The 15,508-nt window shown below is 42.6% G+C and overlaps 1 protein-coding gene across 4 annotated transcripts in view; it reads right to left on the reverse strand.

The window, feature by feature from the left end:
• Positions 1-15,508, reverse strand: part of usp28 (ubiquitin specific peptidase 28) — an 85,481-nt gene that overhangs the window by 29,362 nt on the left and 40,611 nt on the right. For all 4 annotated transcript variants that reach the window (XM_038778850.1, XM_038778852.1, XM_038778851.1 and 1 more), the window contains 10 exons: positions 12,992-13,078; positions 12,551-12,688; positions 10,942-11,012; positions 10,374-10,450; positions 9,372-9,520; positions 6,693-6,820; positions 5,391-5,486; positions 1,703-1,885; positions 820-1,037; positions 447-517 (listed from right to left, as the gene is read on the reverse strand). In XM_038778850.1, coding sequence (XP_038634778.1) covers positions 447-517; positions 820-1,037; positions 1,703-1,885; positions 5,391-5,486; positions 6,693-6,820; positions 9,372-9,520; positions 10,374-10,450; positions 10,942-11,012; positions 12,551-12,688; positions 12,992-13,078 — 1,218 coding nt within the window. The remainder of the gene's footprint in view (positions 1-446; positions 518-819; positions 1,038-1,702; positions 1,886-5,390; positions 5,487-6,692; positions 6,821-9,371; positions 9,521-10,373; positions 10,451-10,941; positions 11,013-12,550; positions 12,689-12,991; positions 13,079-15,508) is intronic.

A 15,508-nucleotide genomic window follows, 5' to 3' on the forward strand; every position in this document is an offset into this window, starting at 1 on the left:
CTCCAATCCAACTTTTAAGTTTTAATGTTTCTGATTGGAGGGAGAGAGCAGCCGGCAGTGTCAACTTCAGCGGCCGGCTGATTGTTTCAGTGAGAGAGCAGCTTCCCTCTCCGGATCAAAGTGAGCCGGCCGCTGAAATTGACACTGCCGGCTGATTGGAGGGAGAGAGCAGAGAACACAGGAGGAGGTCATACGGGCCTCTGCAAGACCAGCATTGTCTCACATCGCCCCTCCCCTCTGTAGCCCTGTATTCTAAAATTAACCCCCATCGTGGATATCCGCGGCTCGGATGCAACGCGGGTGGCTATCTTGGACCCCAACACCTGCGTTATAAAGGGGGACTACTGTATTGCCATATGCACTGGGCCAAAAAAGGAGCTAATTTTTTCACCCGAGATGCTGATGGCTACATGCACCCGAGGAACAGACGTGGATTTGGTCTTTACCTGACACACTAAGCTGTCCATGTACATCTGTTCAACTGACTGTGAGATCTGTGTGATGTTGTCCTTTAGATCTTCAAATAAAAAAGGTACAAACAAATTAAAAGGGTGGGTGAATGAAGTGGACCGGCAATTCTTCGTTTCTTCAACCTTACATATCTGGTTCTGATGAAGGATCATCAAGCCGAAACGCAGATTTCTCTTTCTCTGCGCAGATGCTGCCTGAACAGCTGTATACTTTTGGAATTATCTATTTTTATTACAGATTTTCAGCAACTGCGGTATTTCACTTTTGTATTGTATTGCTGTGCATCTAATTCACTATCTCTTCCAAGCACAGTCACAGAGGTTTCCATTTGGTTCTCAGTCTGTTTACCTGTAATATCATGTTCAACCTCTGTCCTCCAACGCTGAAGGCAGTTCTCCAAGAATTTGAGCTCTTCTGCTGTGATGTGTTGGGGTGCAGGATGTGCCTGCATTTCCATGGGGGGTCTGGTCTGGGTGAACGGCTTGTGCACGGTTGCATGGGGTGGTTGCGGTGTGCTCGGGGGATGTGTAGTTTCGGGGGTTTCGGCAATCAGCGATTCTGAGGAACTGAACAGAAATTGAACTGAAGCATGTAGGTGTTGCACGGGCTCAGTGCTACTTAATTCAGTTCTGGATGGGCGCAGATGCAACAACACTCGAAAAGCTTGCCCCATTGAGGAGGAGGCATTTTGCTGAATTTTGGCACTCCCCCACCACCGTAAATGCCCATTCCCTCGCCGTGGAAATCACGCTCAGTTTCACATTCTCCGGCAAGTCGCACATCACACTAACATGGACAAATATCACCCCCATTTGTTTATTCTCATTAGATCAAAATCCTGGAAATCCCTGCCTGACAGCACTGTGGGAATGCCGTTATCACACAGGCTGCAGTGGTCTCAGAAGTTAACTCACCACTGTTGCCTCAGTGGTAGCTTCTCAACAGCACCTGGAGAACGGCAATAAAAAAACAGCCTTGCCAACAAATGCCCACATCCTATGAATTTTTAAAAAGTCAGTTCTCAGTTTCTTTCCCAATGAATTCTCTTTCTCCCTCTATGTTTGTTCAATTTACATGGCAAACTCATGATTGAAGATAGCAGACACAGTACAATGAACCTCACACTATGGTTGCTCAATCGCTCCTTTGTGGAGCTTCCAAGGAAGGTTACTTTATGCGAAAGGCGCGACGTAAACACAAGGAGCTTCTCCCCCCCTCCAGATAGGATTACCTGATTTGCATCCCTGATGCCGTGTTAGTGTTAGGATGAGATTTTGTTGCCGGTGTTGGCAGTGTGCCCACAACGTCCTGAGTGGGGGGCACGCATGATGGTTTGGTCTTGGTAAACTCCCAGACATACTGCAGCATGTCAGCCAAGGGGTAACGTTCGGGACCAGATCCATAATTCATATACCTAAAAACGAGGGGGGAAAATAGGAAAAAAATCAACTCCTTTATCTAGAATTTACAGGCCATTTGGTCTAAATGGTCCAAGATACTGTGTATACTCCACACCATATACCCCCCACACCATACTTCATCACAGCCCATCAAATTTTCATTTTTTCTCACCGAATTTTATACTTTTGCCATAAATGCTATTTGCCTCAACTACTCAATGTGATTTCAACTTTCACATTCTAACCACCATCTCTGGTCAAGAAATTTAACCTGAATTTCCTGTTAAGATTTACAGGTGACAGCGGGCGGCACGGTGGCGCAGTCGTAAGCACTGCTGACTCACAGCGCCGAGGTCCCAGGTTCGATCCCGGCTCTGGGTCACTGACCGCGTGGAGTTTCCACATTCTCCCCGTGCATGGTAGCACAGTGGTTAGCACTGTAGCTTCACAGCCCAAGGGTCCCAGGTTCGATTCCCGCTCGGGTCACCGTCTGTGCGGAGTCTGCACGTTCTCACCGTTTCTGGGTGTGTTTCCTCAGGGTGCTCCCGTTTCCTCCCACAAGTCCCGAAAGATGTGCTGTTAAGGTAATTTGGACATTCTGAATTCTCCGTGTACCAGAAAAGGCGCCGGAATGTGGCGAGTGGGGGCTTTTCACAGTAACTCCATGGCAGTGTTGATGTAAGCCTACTTGTGACAATAAAGGTTACTAAAAAAACAAATTGCCACTTAATTGGAAAAAAATGAATTTGGTACTCTAAAATTCAAAAGAAAAAAAAAGGGAAAAAGATTTATTGGCGACTGTGTGTTGAATATTTACCATCCCTTGTTTTGAATCAACTCACAAGTGAAAATATTTTCTCCACATCTACCCCATCAAATCCGTCCATAATTTTATACCCCCTCATTTCTGGCATCAATACCGATTTACTACTACTAACCCGAGAAAAACAAAGCCAAGATTATTTTTCTCTAAAGTTCCAAATACCAAGTTTCCTTTTGGACCCCACAGCTTTTCAATGATGTTAACTTTAGTAAGGATGTGAAGGCTTTACAGAGGATGGAAAGGTGATTTCCCTGAAAGGAAATAGGAGATATGGGGCTTCAATTATGTGGAGAGGCATGGGGTGCTTGGATTGTTGTGTTTAGTGCAGATAATGTTACGGGGAGAATTAAGAGGTGTTCAAAATGATGAAGGATTTTGGAAGATTAATAAGGAAAAATTGTTTTCGTTGGCAGGAGGGTCATTAAACAAAGGCCACAGATTATGAATAATTCACAAAACAAGCAGGGGAGATTTTCTTTCAACCCAGTGAGGTGTTATGGATCAGGAATGCACTGTATCAGGCGCCGGAATGTGGCGACTAGGGGCTTTTCACAGTAACCTCATTTGAAGCCTACTAGTGACAATAAGTGATTTTCATTTCATTTCACTGTCTAAAAGGGCGGTAGAAACTGAATCAATTGTAACTTTCAAAAATGAATATATCTGCGAGGGGCAGAGGATTTACAGTCACAATATGGTAACTGGATGCATAATGGAAGAGGAAAACAAATTGCAATGCTAGGGAGAGAACACACTGGAGTGGGACAAACTGCGTATGACTTTCAAAGATCCATCAGAGACATGAAGGGTTGAATATCTCTTTCTGTGTTGTGAGATTCTTTAGCGCCGTCCGTGAAAACACTAGACTGAGCCTGAAGCAAGGTGAATTTTCACAGATTGTTCAGTCTCACGATTAGACAGACAAGGTATGCAGGGATTTTTCAGTCCATGCAAGCTGCAGACTGATGTCCTTTATCATCATGTCATTGCAAGAATGGAAGTGCAGCCCATTCTTATGATCACGTAGAGGAAATATAGCAGCAGAATGGAAAAGAAGTTCCTGATTATCTACATAAAGTGCACTCCAATGTGTAATTGGACTACCTACAGTCTTAACTGAGGTCTTTCATTTCTCTAACATCTCACACCAATGCTTTCTACTACGTCTATCATTCAATCAACCTCTATCCTTTACCGGAGCACAGATCACTCATTCTTCCCTCATCCCTTTCCTTCTTTAGAAGCCACCCATTCCATAACAGCATCCGGTTCTTTGATGTTGAAATGTGAATCGCACTTTTCTGCAACCACAGATGCTACATGGCCTGCTACGTGCATTTCCATCACTGTCACGCATTTCCAGTTTTGCAGTTCTTTACTCTTGTTAAACCGGAGCGTTGGTTAACACCATCATGAAAGTAGTTTGAGAAACGTATCGACCAAAATCATTAAGTCTCCATAACCTAGCATGACCAGCTGAAACTTCCAATTTGATAAAACTTAATTGAAACTGGTGTGGGCACTTCCATTTCTCACTCCAACCACCGCCGAGGTCTGATCACGTGTCCCTGGTCTACTGGCCCAAGGAAAGTGCCAGTCTTTTCTCCTTTCTAGTTTCAACGAGCTGGTTCTGTGTATCCAACTTTTTCCTGTTTGTATTCCAGACTGAGCAAAATTTGCAGCTTAACATGGGCGATAGGGGAGGGGAGTGAACTTGCTGAGATTGTGAGAACTTCAAAACAGAGAATGATAGGTTGTTTGTCAATGGGATCAAGGGATATGGAATTAAGGCAGAAAAATGGAGCTGAGTTGGAGATTAACCGCTGTCTAATGGAATGGCAGAACAGGCTCGAAGGGCTGATCGGGGCTTCCTGTACTTGTATATCCGCAACAAGCTAACTGTAGGATGCTGGTTAACACGTTCCCATCAAATGGCCGCTTGTGCTATTGCAGTGCAGCAGCATCTCGAACAAACAAATTAAAGGAATGGCAGAAAGGAAATTAATGCCAGCGAATTCACCAGACAGCAGAAATAATTAAACCAAATGAAGAATTGGAACCAATGGACGTAGGGTTTAGATTAGGAAGGATATCAATTTCTTTGAAGGGTTATGGAATAGATTTACTAGAATGGTGTCAGGGAAGAGGGACTTCAGTAATGTGGAGCCGCTGGAGAACTGGTTTGTTCTCCTTAGAATGGAGAAAATATGGGGATTTGATGGAGGTGTTTAAAATCATGAATGGTTTCAAAAAAGTAAATCAGGAGATACTTTCCACGGTGAGTAACCGGAGAAAATGGAACTGAAGTGAATTGCGAAAGAATTAAGAGTGAAATGAAGAAACAAACTTTTTATTTTAAGAACAGCAAGGTGCCGTGATCTGGGGCAGACTGCCTGAATAGTCGGTCGAAGTAGGTTCAAAGTAACTTTTGAAAAAGGAATGGGCTAAATACTTGAAGGGAAAACAATTACAAAGAGCAGGGGAGTAGAGTTAATTTGATAACTCTACCAATGTGGTAGCACAGGCACAATAGTCTAAATGGCTTCCCTTCTACACTGTACCACTCCATGATGGCACTCAATCACTTCAGTCCAGACCATCACTGCTGTAAGTTAGATAAGGTTGTCAGCCCTTTAATCGAAGCTGATACAAACTCAGGTCTAAGTGTATAACTGTGTCTGATTGCACGCTGGTACCTCTCCAGTCGCTGCTGTAGGACGGTTGACTGTTCTTTCAGCTTCTTCACCTCCTCCCTCCTGCTGCGGGTGAGTTCCTTGTTCTTGTGTAGATACCTGTGCACACATAAGCAGGAGGTTAAGGCCACATTTACAGTGTCAAATGGCTTACGCTTCACAAAGTGGAAGACAGCCACTATTGGTATCCAATTTTTCTTTTTTTCACTCATAGGATGTGTGCATCACTGGCCTTTCACAGCTAATGAATTACTAATGAAGGTCATTGCTGTAATGCAGTGAAACAAGCAGCCAATTTGTACAGCAAGGAGATAATGACCAGCTCATGTGTTTCAGTGACGTTGGTTGAAAGATAAAAGTTGGGAGACTGGAGAATGTTTGCGCCCTTTTTTTAAAATAGTGTTGTGAAATCTTTTATGTCCACCTGAGTCCAGATGGGGTGGTATTCTCTCTCGTGGCATTGGAGTGCCAGCCTGGATTATACAATCAAACCTCTGGAGAAGGCTTTGAACTCACAACCTTCTGCGTCAGAGTTCAAGAGAGGATAATTAAAACAATTTGAAACGTGTCCACTGGATTCACACCTCAACCCCCACTTTGAAATTGCACCGACCTTCAACTTTCCTCAATAGTGTGAATATCTCCCCTCCGTCACCAAGGGTACAAGTAACAGCAACAGGAAAGGACATAATTCAACCTCACCCGTTCACATTTCAGATAAGAAAGCGGAGTTTAGTAGCTCTAATTAAAGCCTAAGAACAAATGGGAAATTGAGAAACATTAGCCCATCAAAATTAGGGCTTGGATATCTGGGCATTTTAATGCAAGTTCTGTTAATGCAATGCACACTCTCTCACAGTGGACTGGAGCCAAAGAGATGATGGACCATTTCTGTGGTGGTCTATTCCAAAGTCAAGTCTTACAAGTCTCCAATTTACCCAGGAGGACCTCAGATCACCTGCGCTAGCCAACTCCAAAGTCTGCAATTAAATCTCCTAGCTGCATTAAACAAACACACTGTCCTTTGCAATGTTTCCTACATTCCAGGAATGATCAAACTGACACAAGAAATCGCTTCTTTGGCTGCAAAGCCCTTTGGCATTTACAAAGGTTGTGAAAGGTGCTATAAAAATTCAAGTCTTTGCTTCTTTATATCTGGACTTGTAAGTCTATCTATCTACAACATCAGACAAATTGACTCTACACAGAAGACCCTCTCAAGAGATTTGCAAGCCATCCAAATTACATTTAGAATTTCATTGATTCCCTATAAAACATTTTTCATTGCCCAGCAGATCGACTCACCTGTCCATATAAATGATATGAGGAAATTCCAGTTTCTTGTGTATTTTTTCTGGTCTGCCCAAAGACTGATTGAACTCAAATCTAGAGAGTTCAAAAGTCAATACAGGAGGTAGTTTTGTAAACCAGTTCTGGAAAAGAAATAGACAGAATTAAATATTGAGAGTGTTTAAAGTTCATCACTTATTGGCTAACTTCACACACAGCATGATAGAATGTACTTAAGTAATTCATAGATTAACCTAGAAGGTAAGAAGACACATCTTGTAAAGTGATAATGTTCCTCATTACAGCCCTTTAATTTGACTCCACTGTAACAGTTAAATAAGCAAATTTGCAACCACAAGTAGCTGTATGATGCAGGATCAGTTATCGACCTAGAAATTCAGGCATTAATTTGTGGGTGCGAGGGGAGAGGAAAGGCGAGGCACGGTGGCTAGCACTGCTGCCTCTCAGTGCCATAGATCCAGGTTCAATTCCGGCCTTGGCTTTCTGTTTGTGTGAAGTTTGTACTTTCTCCCGATGTCTGCGTGGGTTTCTTCCGGGTGCTCTGCCCACAGTCCAGAAATGTGCAGGTTAGTGTTATGTGAGAGTACCTTTAAGAAATGGGTGTTTATAAATGGGTATGTATATAAATATCTGTAGTGAGAGTACCTTTAAGAAATGGGTGTTTACTACTCTGCAGTGATGTCAGAAAGTGATTGGAGCTGGGTTGTCTGTCAGCTTTTTACTTTCGTTTTAGGCTGTTTGCTGCAGGGTGTGTTTTAGTTTAGTTTTCAGAGCTGGATAGCTGCAGTCACAGCCAGAAGGTGTACGAGTCTCTCTGTAATCTAAAAACTGTAAATCGATCCTTTGGTGATTTAAAACTAATAACTGTTCTCAGTGACTTTAACCTGATGTGCTTCTGTTAAAAGTTATTTTTTAAGTCTTCTGGATGTTAAAAGGACAGCTTAAGGATTACTTTGTGTTTTATTCTTTGGGGGTTGTATTTGAATTAATGGTTGCTAAGATGTTCACTGTATGTTTTAAAAAGGTTAACTTGAGATCATAGAATAAACACTGTTTTGCTTTAAGAAAATACTTTTCCATTTCTGCTGTACTACACCTGTAGAGTGGGCCGTGTGCTCCCCATACCACAATCTATTAAAATTTGTGGGTCAGGTGAACTCCATGATACACTTTGGGGTTCTCTAAACTCTGGCCCATAACATTAGGTAGATTGGCCATGCCATTAATATAAATGCCTCTTAAGAGTCCAAAGGTGTGCAGGTTAGGTGGGATTACGGGGTTGTGGGAATAGGGCAGGAGAGTGGGTCTGGGTGAGGTGCTCTCTCGGAGGGTTGGTGCAGACCCAATGGGCCAAATGGCCTCCTTCCACACTAAGGATTTTATGAATTATATGGAAGTTATAATCCCTGCATCCTCTCATCCCTGTGTTTCTTTTATTTATTATTTCATAGGATGTGGGTGTCATGACGAGGGCCGGCATCTATTGCCATCGTCATCTGTTTTGCAAAAATATATTTTAATCATAGAATATCTGAAAAAAAAAGTACGAAACATGCAAATTGTCCTAACAGGAAAATGCGATGATATTCACATTCCCTAGTGGCACAGCGGTTAGCACTGCTGCCTCACAGTGCCAGGGACCTGCGTTCGATTCCAACCTTGGGGATTGCCTGTGTGGAGTTTGCACTTTCTCTTCATGTCTGCGTGGGTTTCCTTCGGGGGCTCCAGTTTCCTCCCACAGTCACAAAATGTGCAGCACTGAAAATATGCCTACACCACATGAACCACAGCAGTTCAAAGCGGTGGCTCACCACTACCTTCCCGAGAATAATTTATAACGGTGATCCTGCATCCCATGGACAAATGTTAGGACTCCAGAACTCAATTCTATGAAGACAAGATTTTGGCATTTTTACGGGCCAGGGTTTAGAGACCACCAAAGAATATCGTGGAGTTCACCTGACCCACAACTTAAAATAGATTTTGGTTATGGGGAGCACAAGGATCCACTTTACATGTGTGGTGCGACAGAGAGCTAAAGTACATTTAAAACAAAACAATGTTTATGAACCCAGTTAAGATTTTATAAACACACAGTAAACATTTTATCAACTACAAACACTGATACTTTCCCAAATACAATATTCTATAGTAACCCATAATATCTTCCCAAACAACATCCATAAGTTAAATCCTTTTTAAAATAAAGACATCAGGTTTAAATGCTCTACAGAAATAGGTATTACTTTGAAATCATCAATGATCTGGAGACATTCTTTAGCTTGTAGAGAGAGAGATCATTACACAGCTGCTTGCTTTGAATGCAGCTCGCCACCTCTGAAAAACGCACTGTTGCTGCCAGCTCAAAAACAAAAGTGAAAGTCAGACAGCCCAGCTCCAACCACACACTGACATCACTGCCGCTATTTGATAAAGGTACATCCACCTGACAAGCATAATATCTGAAGCATTGGTGTATTATAGATCGTGCTTTCCGGTTCCATAGAGGAATGTTTGATGCACGTTTCCTAAATTGGTTAGGGGCCTCACTTTCACTCTTAGCTAGGCAGGTTGGAGATACAGGGATGAGTCCAGTAAGAGTAATTTGGAGGAATGCGTGCATGAGCTGCTGGCTATTTCTCCTCAACGCACGACATTCGAAAGACAGCTCACCTCTTGGTCAGATGTGACCGACTGATCCGAATGCAATGTCTCTATCTCCCCAACCACCATGGCTCCTTCCAGACACTCATGGAGATCGTTGAAGCCATTAACCTGCAGAGGATACTGTCCGAACGTTTCAATGTTAGAGAACATTTTGCCTGTATTAAGAGTGGCAGAGAGAGATAAGAGAATCTCAGCCTGTTTCACACGATGCACCTGTTACAATGACATAATGCAGCTCAATATTCAGATCAATCTGTTCATGCTTTGTCAGGAAAACAGCGACTGTTTTCATTCACATCAGCTGTAACTAGTGTTAAAAACAAACTTTAAAAAAAGTTATATAAATGAGAGCTTGCTGAAAGGGTGATCAGTCAAATTTCTGCTGTTTGGAGGAGTTAAATCTTAAATAATATAATGACCTTCCTGTACAGTCAAAGGTATGGTTGTATGGTGGGTGTATTATTGTACTAATGTTACAGAGACAGAAGTTCAAATAACACCATGGCAGATGTGGAAATTAAACTCAGTTAACTAAATAAATCTTGGGAAAAAAAGCTTATATCAGTAATCGTAACTATAAAACTACCAGACTGTCATAAATCCATCTGGTTCCCTGACGCCCTTTAAGGAAGGAAATCTGCCATTCTTAGCCAGTCTGATCTACATGTGACTCCAGACCCACAGCAATGTGGTTAACTCTTAACTGCCCTCTGAAATGGTCAAACAAGCCAGCCAGTTAAATTCACAAAGATGCCCCTTCTCCACCTTCTTCGAGGGTAATTAGTAACGGGTGATCAATACTGGTCTTGTCAAGATGAATTAAGAAAAAAATTAACCAGCGCATCAGGGATGGATTGATAATCAATCTCCCAATAGTCACAGGACAAGCTGTCAACTTATCCTGCTTATTCCGAGCAATTTATAAAGATATGACAAAAGTGACAACTATAAATAACTTTTGACTAGTTAATGAAGAAGAGTTGACAAATCACAGCATGATTTTCGTACCATCGTGGATGCCTTCAGCCAGGAACGTCCCATAGAAGAGTTCCACCATTGGGTTTTGTGATTTTTTGTGTGAATTTCTGCAGCATATCAAAGACAGTGAATATTTTTAATTACATCCAACAGCCTCCTTTTAATAGTTAATTGAGACAAAAGACAGAATAAACAGCTGCAGTGCCACATGATAGACTTATTAGAAAAACTGATTAATGAGACGGTTAAAAAAATTGGCACAGCAGAGAGTCGGATGGATGGTTGTTCGGCAGGTGAAGCGCACAGTGGGATTCCGCAGGAGAGTGTTGGTGATAGAATTGGGGAAGCTGGCTGAAAATAATTACTACCGAGTATGGAGGAGCTCAGCGGGGATACGAATCATGCAGCCAGAGGAGATTTCCATTACATTTTCCAGTAACTCAATGACAAAATAATTATAACTCCCGTTTTTGTATTTTAAAACCATGAACTACGATTGTTAATTGATGATGAACCTGGTATCTACTGCAGGTAACAATGATCCCTCTGGCATCCCTTCACATGGAATTGCCCTTCAAGTACAGCGAGCTTAACTTACTTTCTATTTGTTGCCATTTGGAATGCATCCTCCAACCAGTCCAGGAGTTTGTGGGTAAACTCACTCACATCCTAGTGTTTAAAAAAAAAAAGAATAATGCAGGCAGCAATAAGAGGTTTGTTCAAATAAACACAGCTCTTGACCTGCTCTTAATGTCCCCCATTCCAGATACACTAACCCCAGATTAGGTAGGACCTCGGGTTAATGCCTCCTCTGAAAGGTGGCACCGCCGAAAATGTAGCTGGGCTGAAATATTAGCCTATGTTAGGAGCTCAAACCCTGGCATGGGGTTCAAAACTGAGGTTCCTAACTCACAGAATAAAATAATGTGAATAAAGTAACAGCCTCCCTGAACAGGCGCCGGAATGTGGCGACTAAGGGCTTTTCACAGAACTTAATTTGAAGCCTACTCGTGACAATAAGCAATTTTCATTTCAAGTAACGCCAGCAAAGCAATGCCAAGAGACTCAAACTGACAAGGGTCCAGATCTAGGAGTCAATGTACAGCCCTAGGACCAACTTCAGTATTGAGCTAAGGAGAAGTTAACTCAAGTTACAACAAAACGACCTGAAGAAATGGGCAGGGCCTCCAACCAAAGAGAGACCATCACTGACGATGCATCGCTTTTCTACAATACTGCATTTGCCCATGTTATGTGGCAAAACATTTATTTTTGCTTCAGAGGTTTCAATAGTGCCAAACAAGCACTAGAAGCTTTCAGACTTCACTTAGGAAATTCTTCCACAAGGTGAAATGGATCTGAAATCATTTCCTATATTTTCAGTTGTGATGTGCCTATCAGCATAGTTGCAATGGATGAAGCAACTTGAAATATCGGAAATGCAAAGGAAGTAATATTGAAATAAATGGAGCAAAGTGTATGGTAAGATGTAACTTATTCAGCACACCAGTTGAGTGACCTACATTCATTCGGCATTCTATGAGTCATCAAGTCAGCCCAGTGTTAAATGCGTTATATTTCAATAACAGTACATCAGCAGGTAACGTGTATCAGATTCTGAGGGAGCCCGATAGGGTAGGTGGAGAGAGGATGTTTCCTTTTGTGGGGAAATCTAAAACAAGGGTGCACAGTTTAAAAACAAGATGTCTCCAATTTAAGGTGGAGATGAGAAGGATTTTCTTCCCTAACTCTCTCTCTCTCAAGAGGGTAGTCAGTGGGTGGAATTCACTTCCCCAACAAACTGGAGGCTGGGTCACTGAGTATGTTGAAGGTTAACTCAGACAGATTTTTAACCTACAAGAGATTCAAGTGTTAAGGGGGCCAGGCAGGAAAGTAGAGTTAAGGCCACACTCGGGTCAGTCATGATATTATTGAATGACGGAGCAGGCTCAAAGGGCCAAATGGCTTACTCCTGCTCCAATTTCTAACCATCTTATCTTATTTAACGCAAATCAGAAATCCTGCAACTTTCCAACTGAACCATTAACTTATGATTTTCTTCCACATGTTGGCTAATCTAGAGGATATAATTCTAGAATTTTCCAGTTATCAGCTTTGTGTTCAAATCCCGCAATCTAGTTGCACACCTCTATTGATTTTAGAATTTCTGCACGATTTTGAGTATAAGGAGTGATTCTCAGACCCACCTGCTGTGCTTCGCTTGATCGAAATGCGTCCTTAAGGAGATCTACTGCATTTGATGGATCAATGTACTTCCGCTTGGAGGCAACCATCAAGGCGAACAGACATCGCAGTTCTTGCATAAATGCCAAGTTTCGCTGCTCCTGGTCAGTGAACAGCACAATTAGGAATTTGCAAGTGACGACTGAATGTATTCAACCCAAGCGGCCCAGGCCAGTGTTGATGCAGCACACAACCGCCCCCTGTTCTATTTCACCTCACCTGACCCCTAAAACTGATCTTCCCCACAAGCGGACTTTTACCCAATTGAAATTAAACCCTTTCTAATTTGAAAAGCCTCTAATAGATCACTCCTCCGCATGCATGGTCTTTCTCGATAGTTCTAAAATCTTAATTCTGGGATCACCCCTTTGTAAATCTCTTTTTCATTTCACAGGTGAACTTACAGCGTGGCTTCTGCAGTTTTCGTGTGGATTTTCTGGTATTGTGTAGTTCAGCACTAGCCGTCGGAATTCAGGCAGTTGGAATAGGGACTAAAATCAAGATATACAAAAGAGTTAAAAGCATTGCGCAGAAACTCAACTGGACCAAAAACTGTTCTCTGTAAATTGCAAACAGCCTCTTCCCAAAGGTGCAGAACAGAAATTAATGGCCATCACACAGGATTCAACTGGACTTGCTCCGTAGCTTACAGGTATATCACTGCCCCATCAGTTAATCAGGAAATAATCCCAAAGATATTTTCACTGCTCACATTTGCACTAACAATTCCCACAGAATAAACATTGGAGCAATTGCACTTAGCAGCACTTCAATCAGTGTCTGATGTGTTATTAAGTTTTGGGAGTACGGAACCGAGGATATAAAGACCGTAATCTATTTCCTATTGTTATTGCTAGTTCGGGTGAAAGTACACGCTAGCAACAGAGGAATTACTCAATGAAAAAAAGACCAAGGTTTATCTAGTCCACTGTCTACTATCCCAATCGTTGCATGATGCAATGGCAACGGACTAATTAGAGCACAACTGTTAAATCAGGGCTTCAGGAGAACTCCCCATCTTCTCTTTGAAATAATGCCATGGGATATTTTACATCTACCCTCCGGGCTTGAATCCACAACTTTCTGAAGCAAAGAGCGCCATCGATGGCTGACACAAATCATCCAGAACAGCTGGAACTGTGCTGACAAACACAAGAACCTGACAATATCACAGCCTTGGGGAGAGCTATGCCACTCTCAGCATTGAGTTACACTGCAGTAAATATGTACCACCACTGAATTGTCAACAAAGGGAGGTATCTGTAACTCAAGTCATTGCTTGAACAGTTTTAGCTTAGGGGAAAACAAACATCGTGTACTATTGCTTCTGCTGTATTTTCTTAGTGTCAACAATGTGAACCGTTGCTTATCATCCCTGATCATGTTGCTTCACTGTGTTGAATTTATAGCTGGTGGTTGAGCAGGTAAACTCAAGGCGTGCTGCAATATTAAGTCACGCAGACCAGTGAAATCCCAGGTTCAGTCGCTAGTCCTTTCTGAATTAGGTGATGTGAGCCTATGGCTGTGCTTCAACTGACCTCGGTATCTTTGGTGTGAGGCCCTGTGCTCTCTGATCTACTGCAGTTAATGGTCCAGTGCCATTCTCAAAATTCTCATCTTGCGTTTCAAATCTCTCTCCACTGCCATGCCTCTCCCCATTTCCGTCAGCACTTTGACTCCTGAAGATCTCAATGTTCCTCCCAATCTGGACTCTTGTCCATGTACACTGAACAAGTTACATTTGTTTCTTAGGTCCTGAGCGCTGCAATTCCTGCCCTAAACCTGTCAGCCTTTCTCACTCCTTCCTTTAAAACCCAAATTTCAAATAAACTTTTGAGGTTTTTTTTTAAAATTTAGAGTACCCAATTCTTTTTTCCCAATTAAGAGGCAATTTAGCGTGACAAATCCACCTACCCTACACATCTTTGGGTTGTGGGGATGAGACCCATGCAGACACGGGGAGAATGTGCAAACTCCACACGGACAGTGACCCAGGGCCGGGATCGAACCTGGGACCTCGGCGCTGTGAGGCACCAGTGCTAACCACTGCGCCACCGTGCTGCCCCAATAAGCTTTTGAGTTACCTCCCACAAGATTAGCTCGCTCAGTGTCAACACGTTAGCTGTATTTTAATTGTGTTAAATTACGAAGGTCGAGGGCATTGATTTGGGGTTTCACTTGAGCATGTTTAAAGACACGCTTACTGAAACTCTGGTGTCATTAAGCCAAGAGGTGTAATACTAGGGTGTAATACATGGGGCTGGTTTAGCTCACTGGGCTAAATCGCTGGCTTTTAAAGCAGACCAAGCAGGCCAGCAGCCTCCCCGAACAGGCACTGGAATGTGGCGACTAGGGGCTTTTCACAGTAACTTCATTGAAGCCTACTCGTGACAATAAGTGATTTTCTTTTTTGTTTTTTCACTTACAGTTATTTAGAGTGAAACATTACAAGCCTGAGTGAAGATTGGCTCCCGTATAATCCTTCACCAACTGGGATTCCGAATTAAAACATCTGCAAGTGGCTTAGGAAACTTTACAAGTTAAAAGTGATGATGAAAAGTGTGTCGTAATGAAGCAGGGTGCGGCATGGTGTCTGTTCCCGATTCCTATCTAGTGCCTTCTACAGGAAATGTTCAAGCATTCATATTAGATAATGACAAAAATCAAAGTTGATCTTAATGTTCCCCAACAGTGAAATAACGCATTGATAGTCACTGTTCAGACTCACAGGTCACATGAGAAAAATAGCTCAGGGGAGAAAGTTAGGGGAGAAAAGCCACAGAAGGATAAAAAAAAATCAGAGACAGGGGGCGCAACCAGAAAGGAAGGGGGGGAATTCTCCCATTCTGGGACGAGGTCCTGTTGTGCAATGGGAACATGGAGGGCGCGAATCTCCGGCCACGTTGGGCTCGTGCTTGAGC

Source organism: Scyliorhinus canicula, chromosome 19, assembly GCF_902713615.1.
Source record: "Scyliorhinus canicula chromosome 19, sScyCan1.1, whole genome shotgun sequence".
Taxonomy (NCBI): domain Eukaryota; kingdom Metazoa; phylum Chordata; class Chondrichthyes; order Carcharhiniformes; family Scyliorhinidae; genus Scyliorhinus; species Scyliorhinus canicula.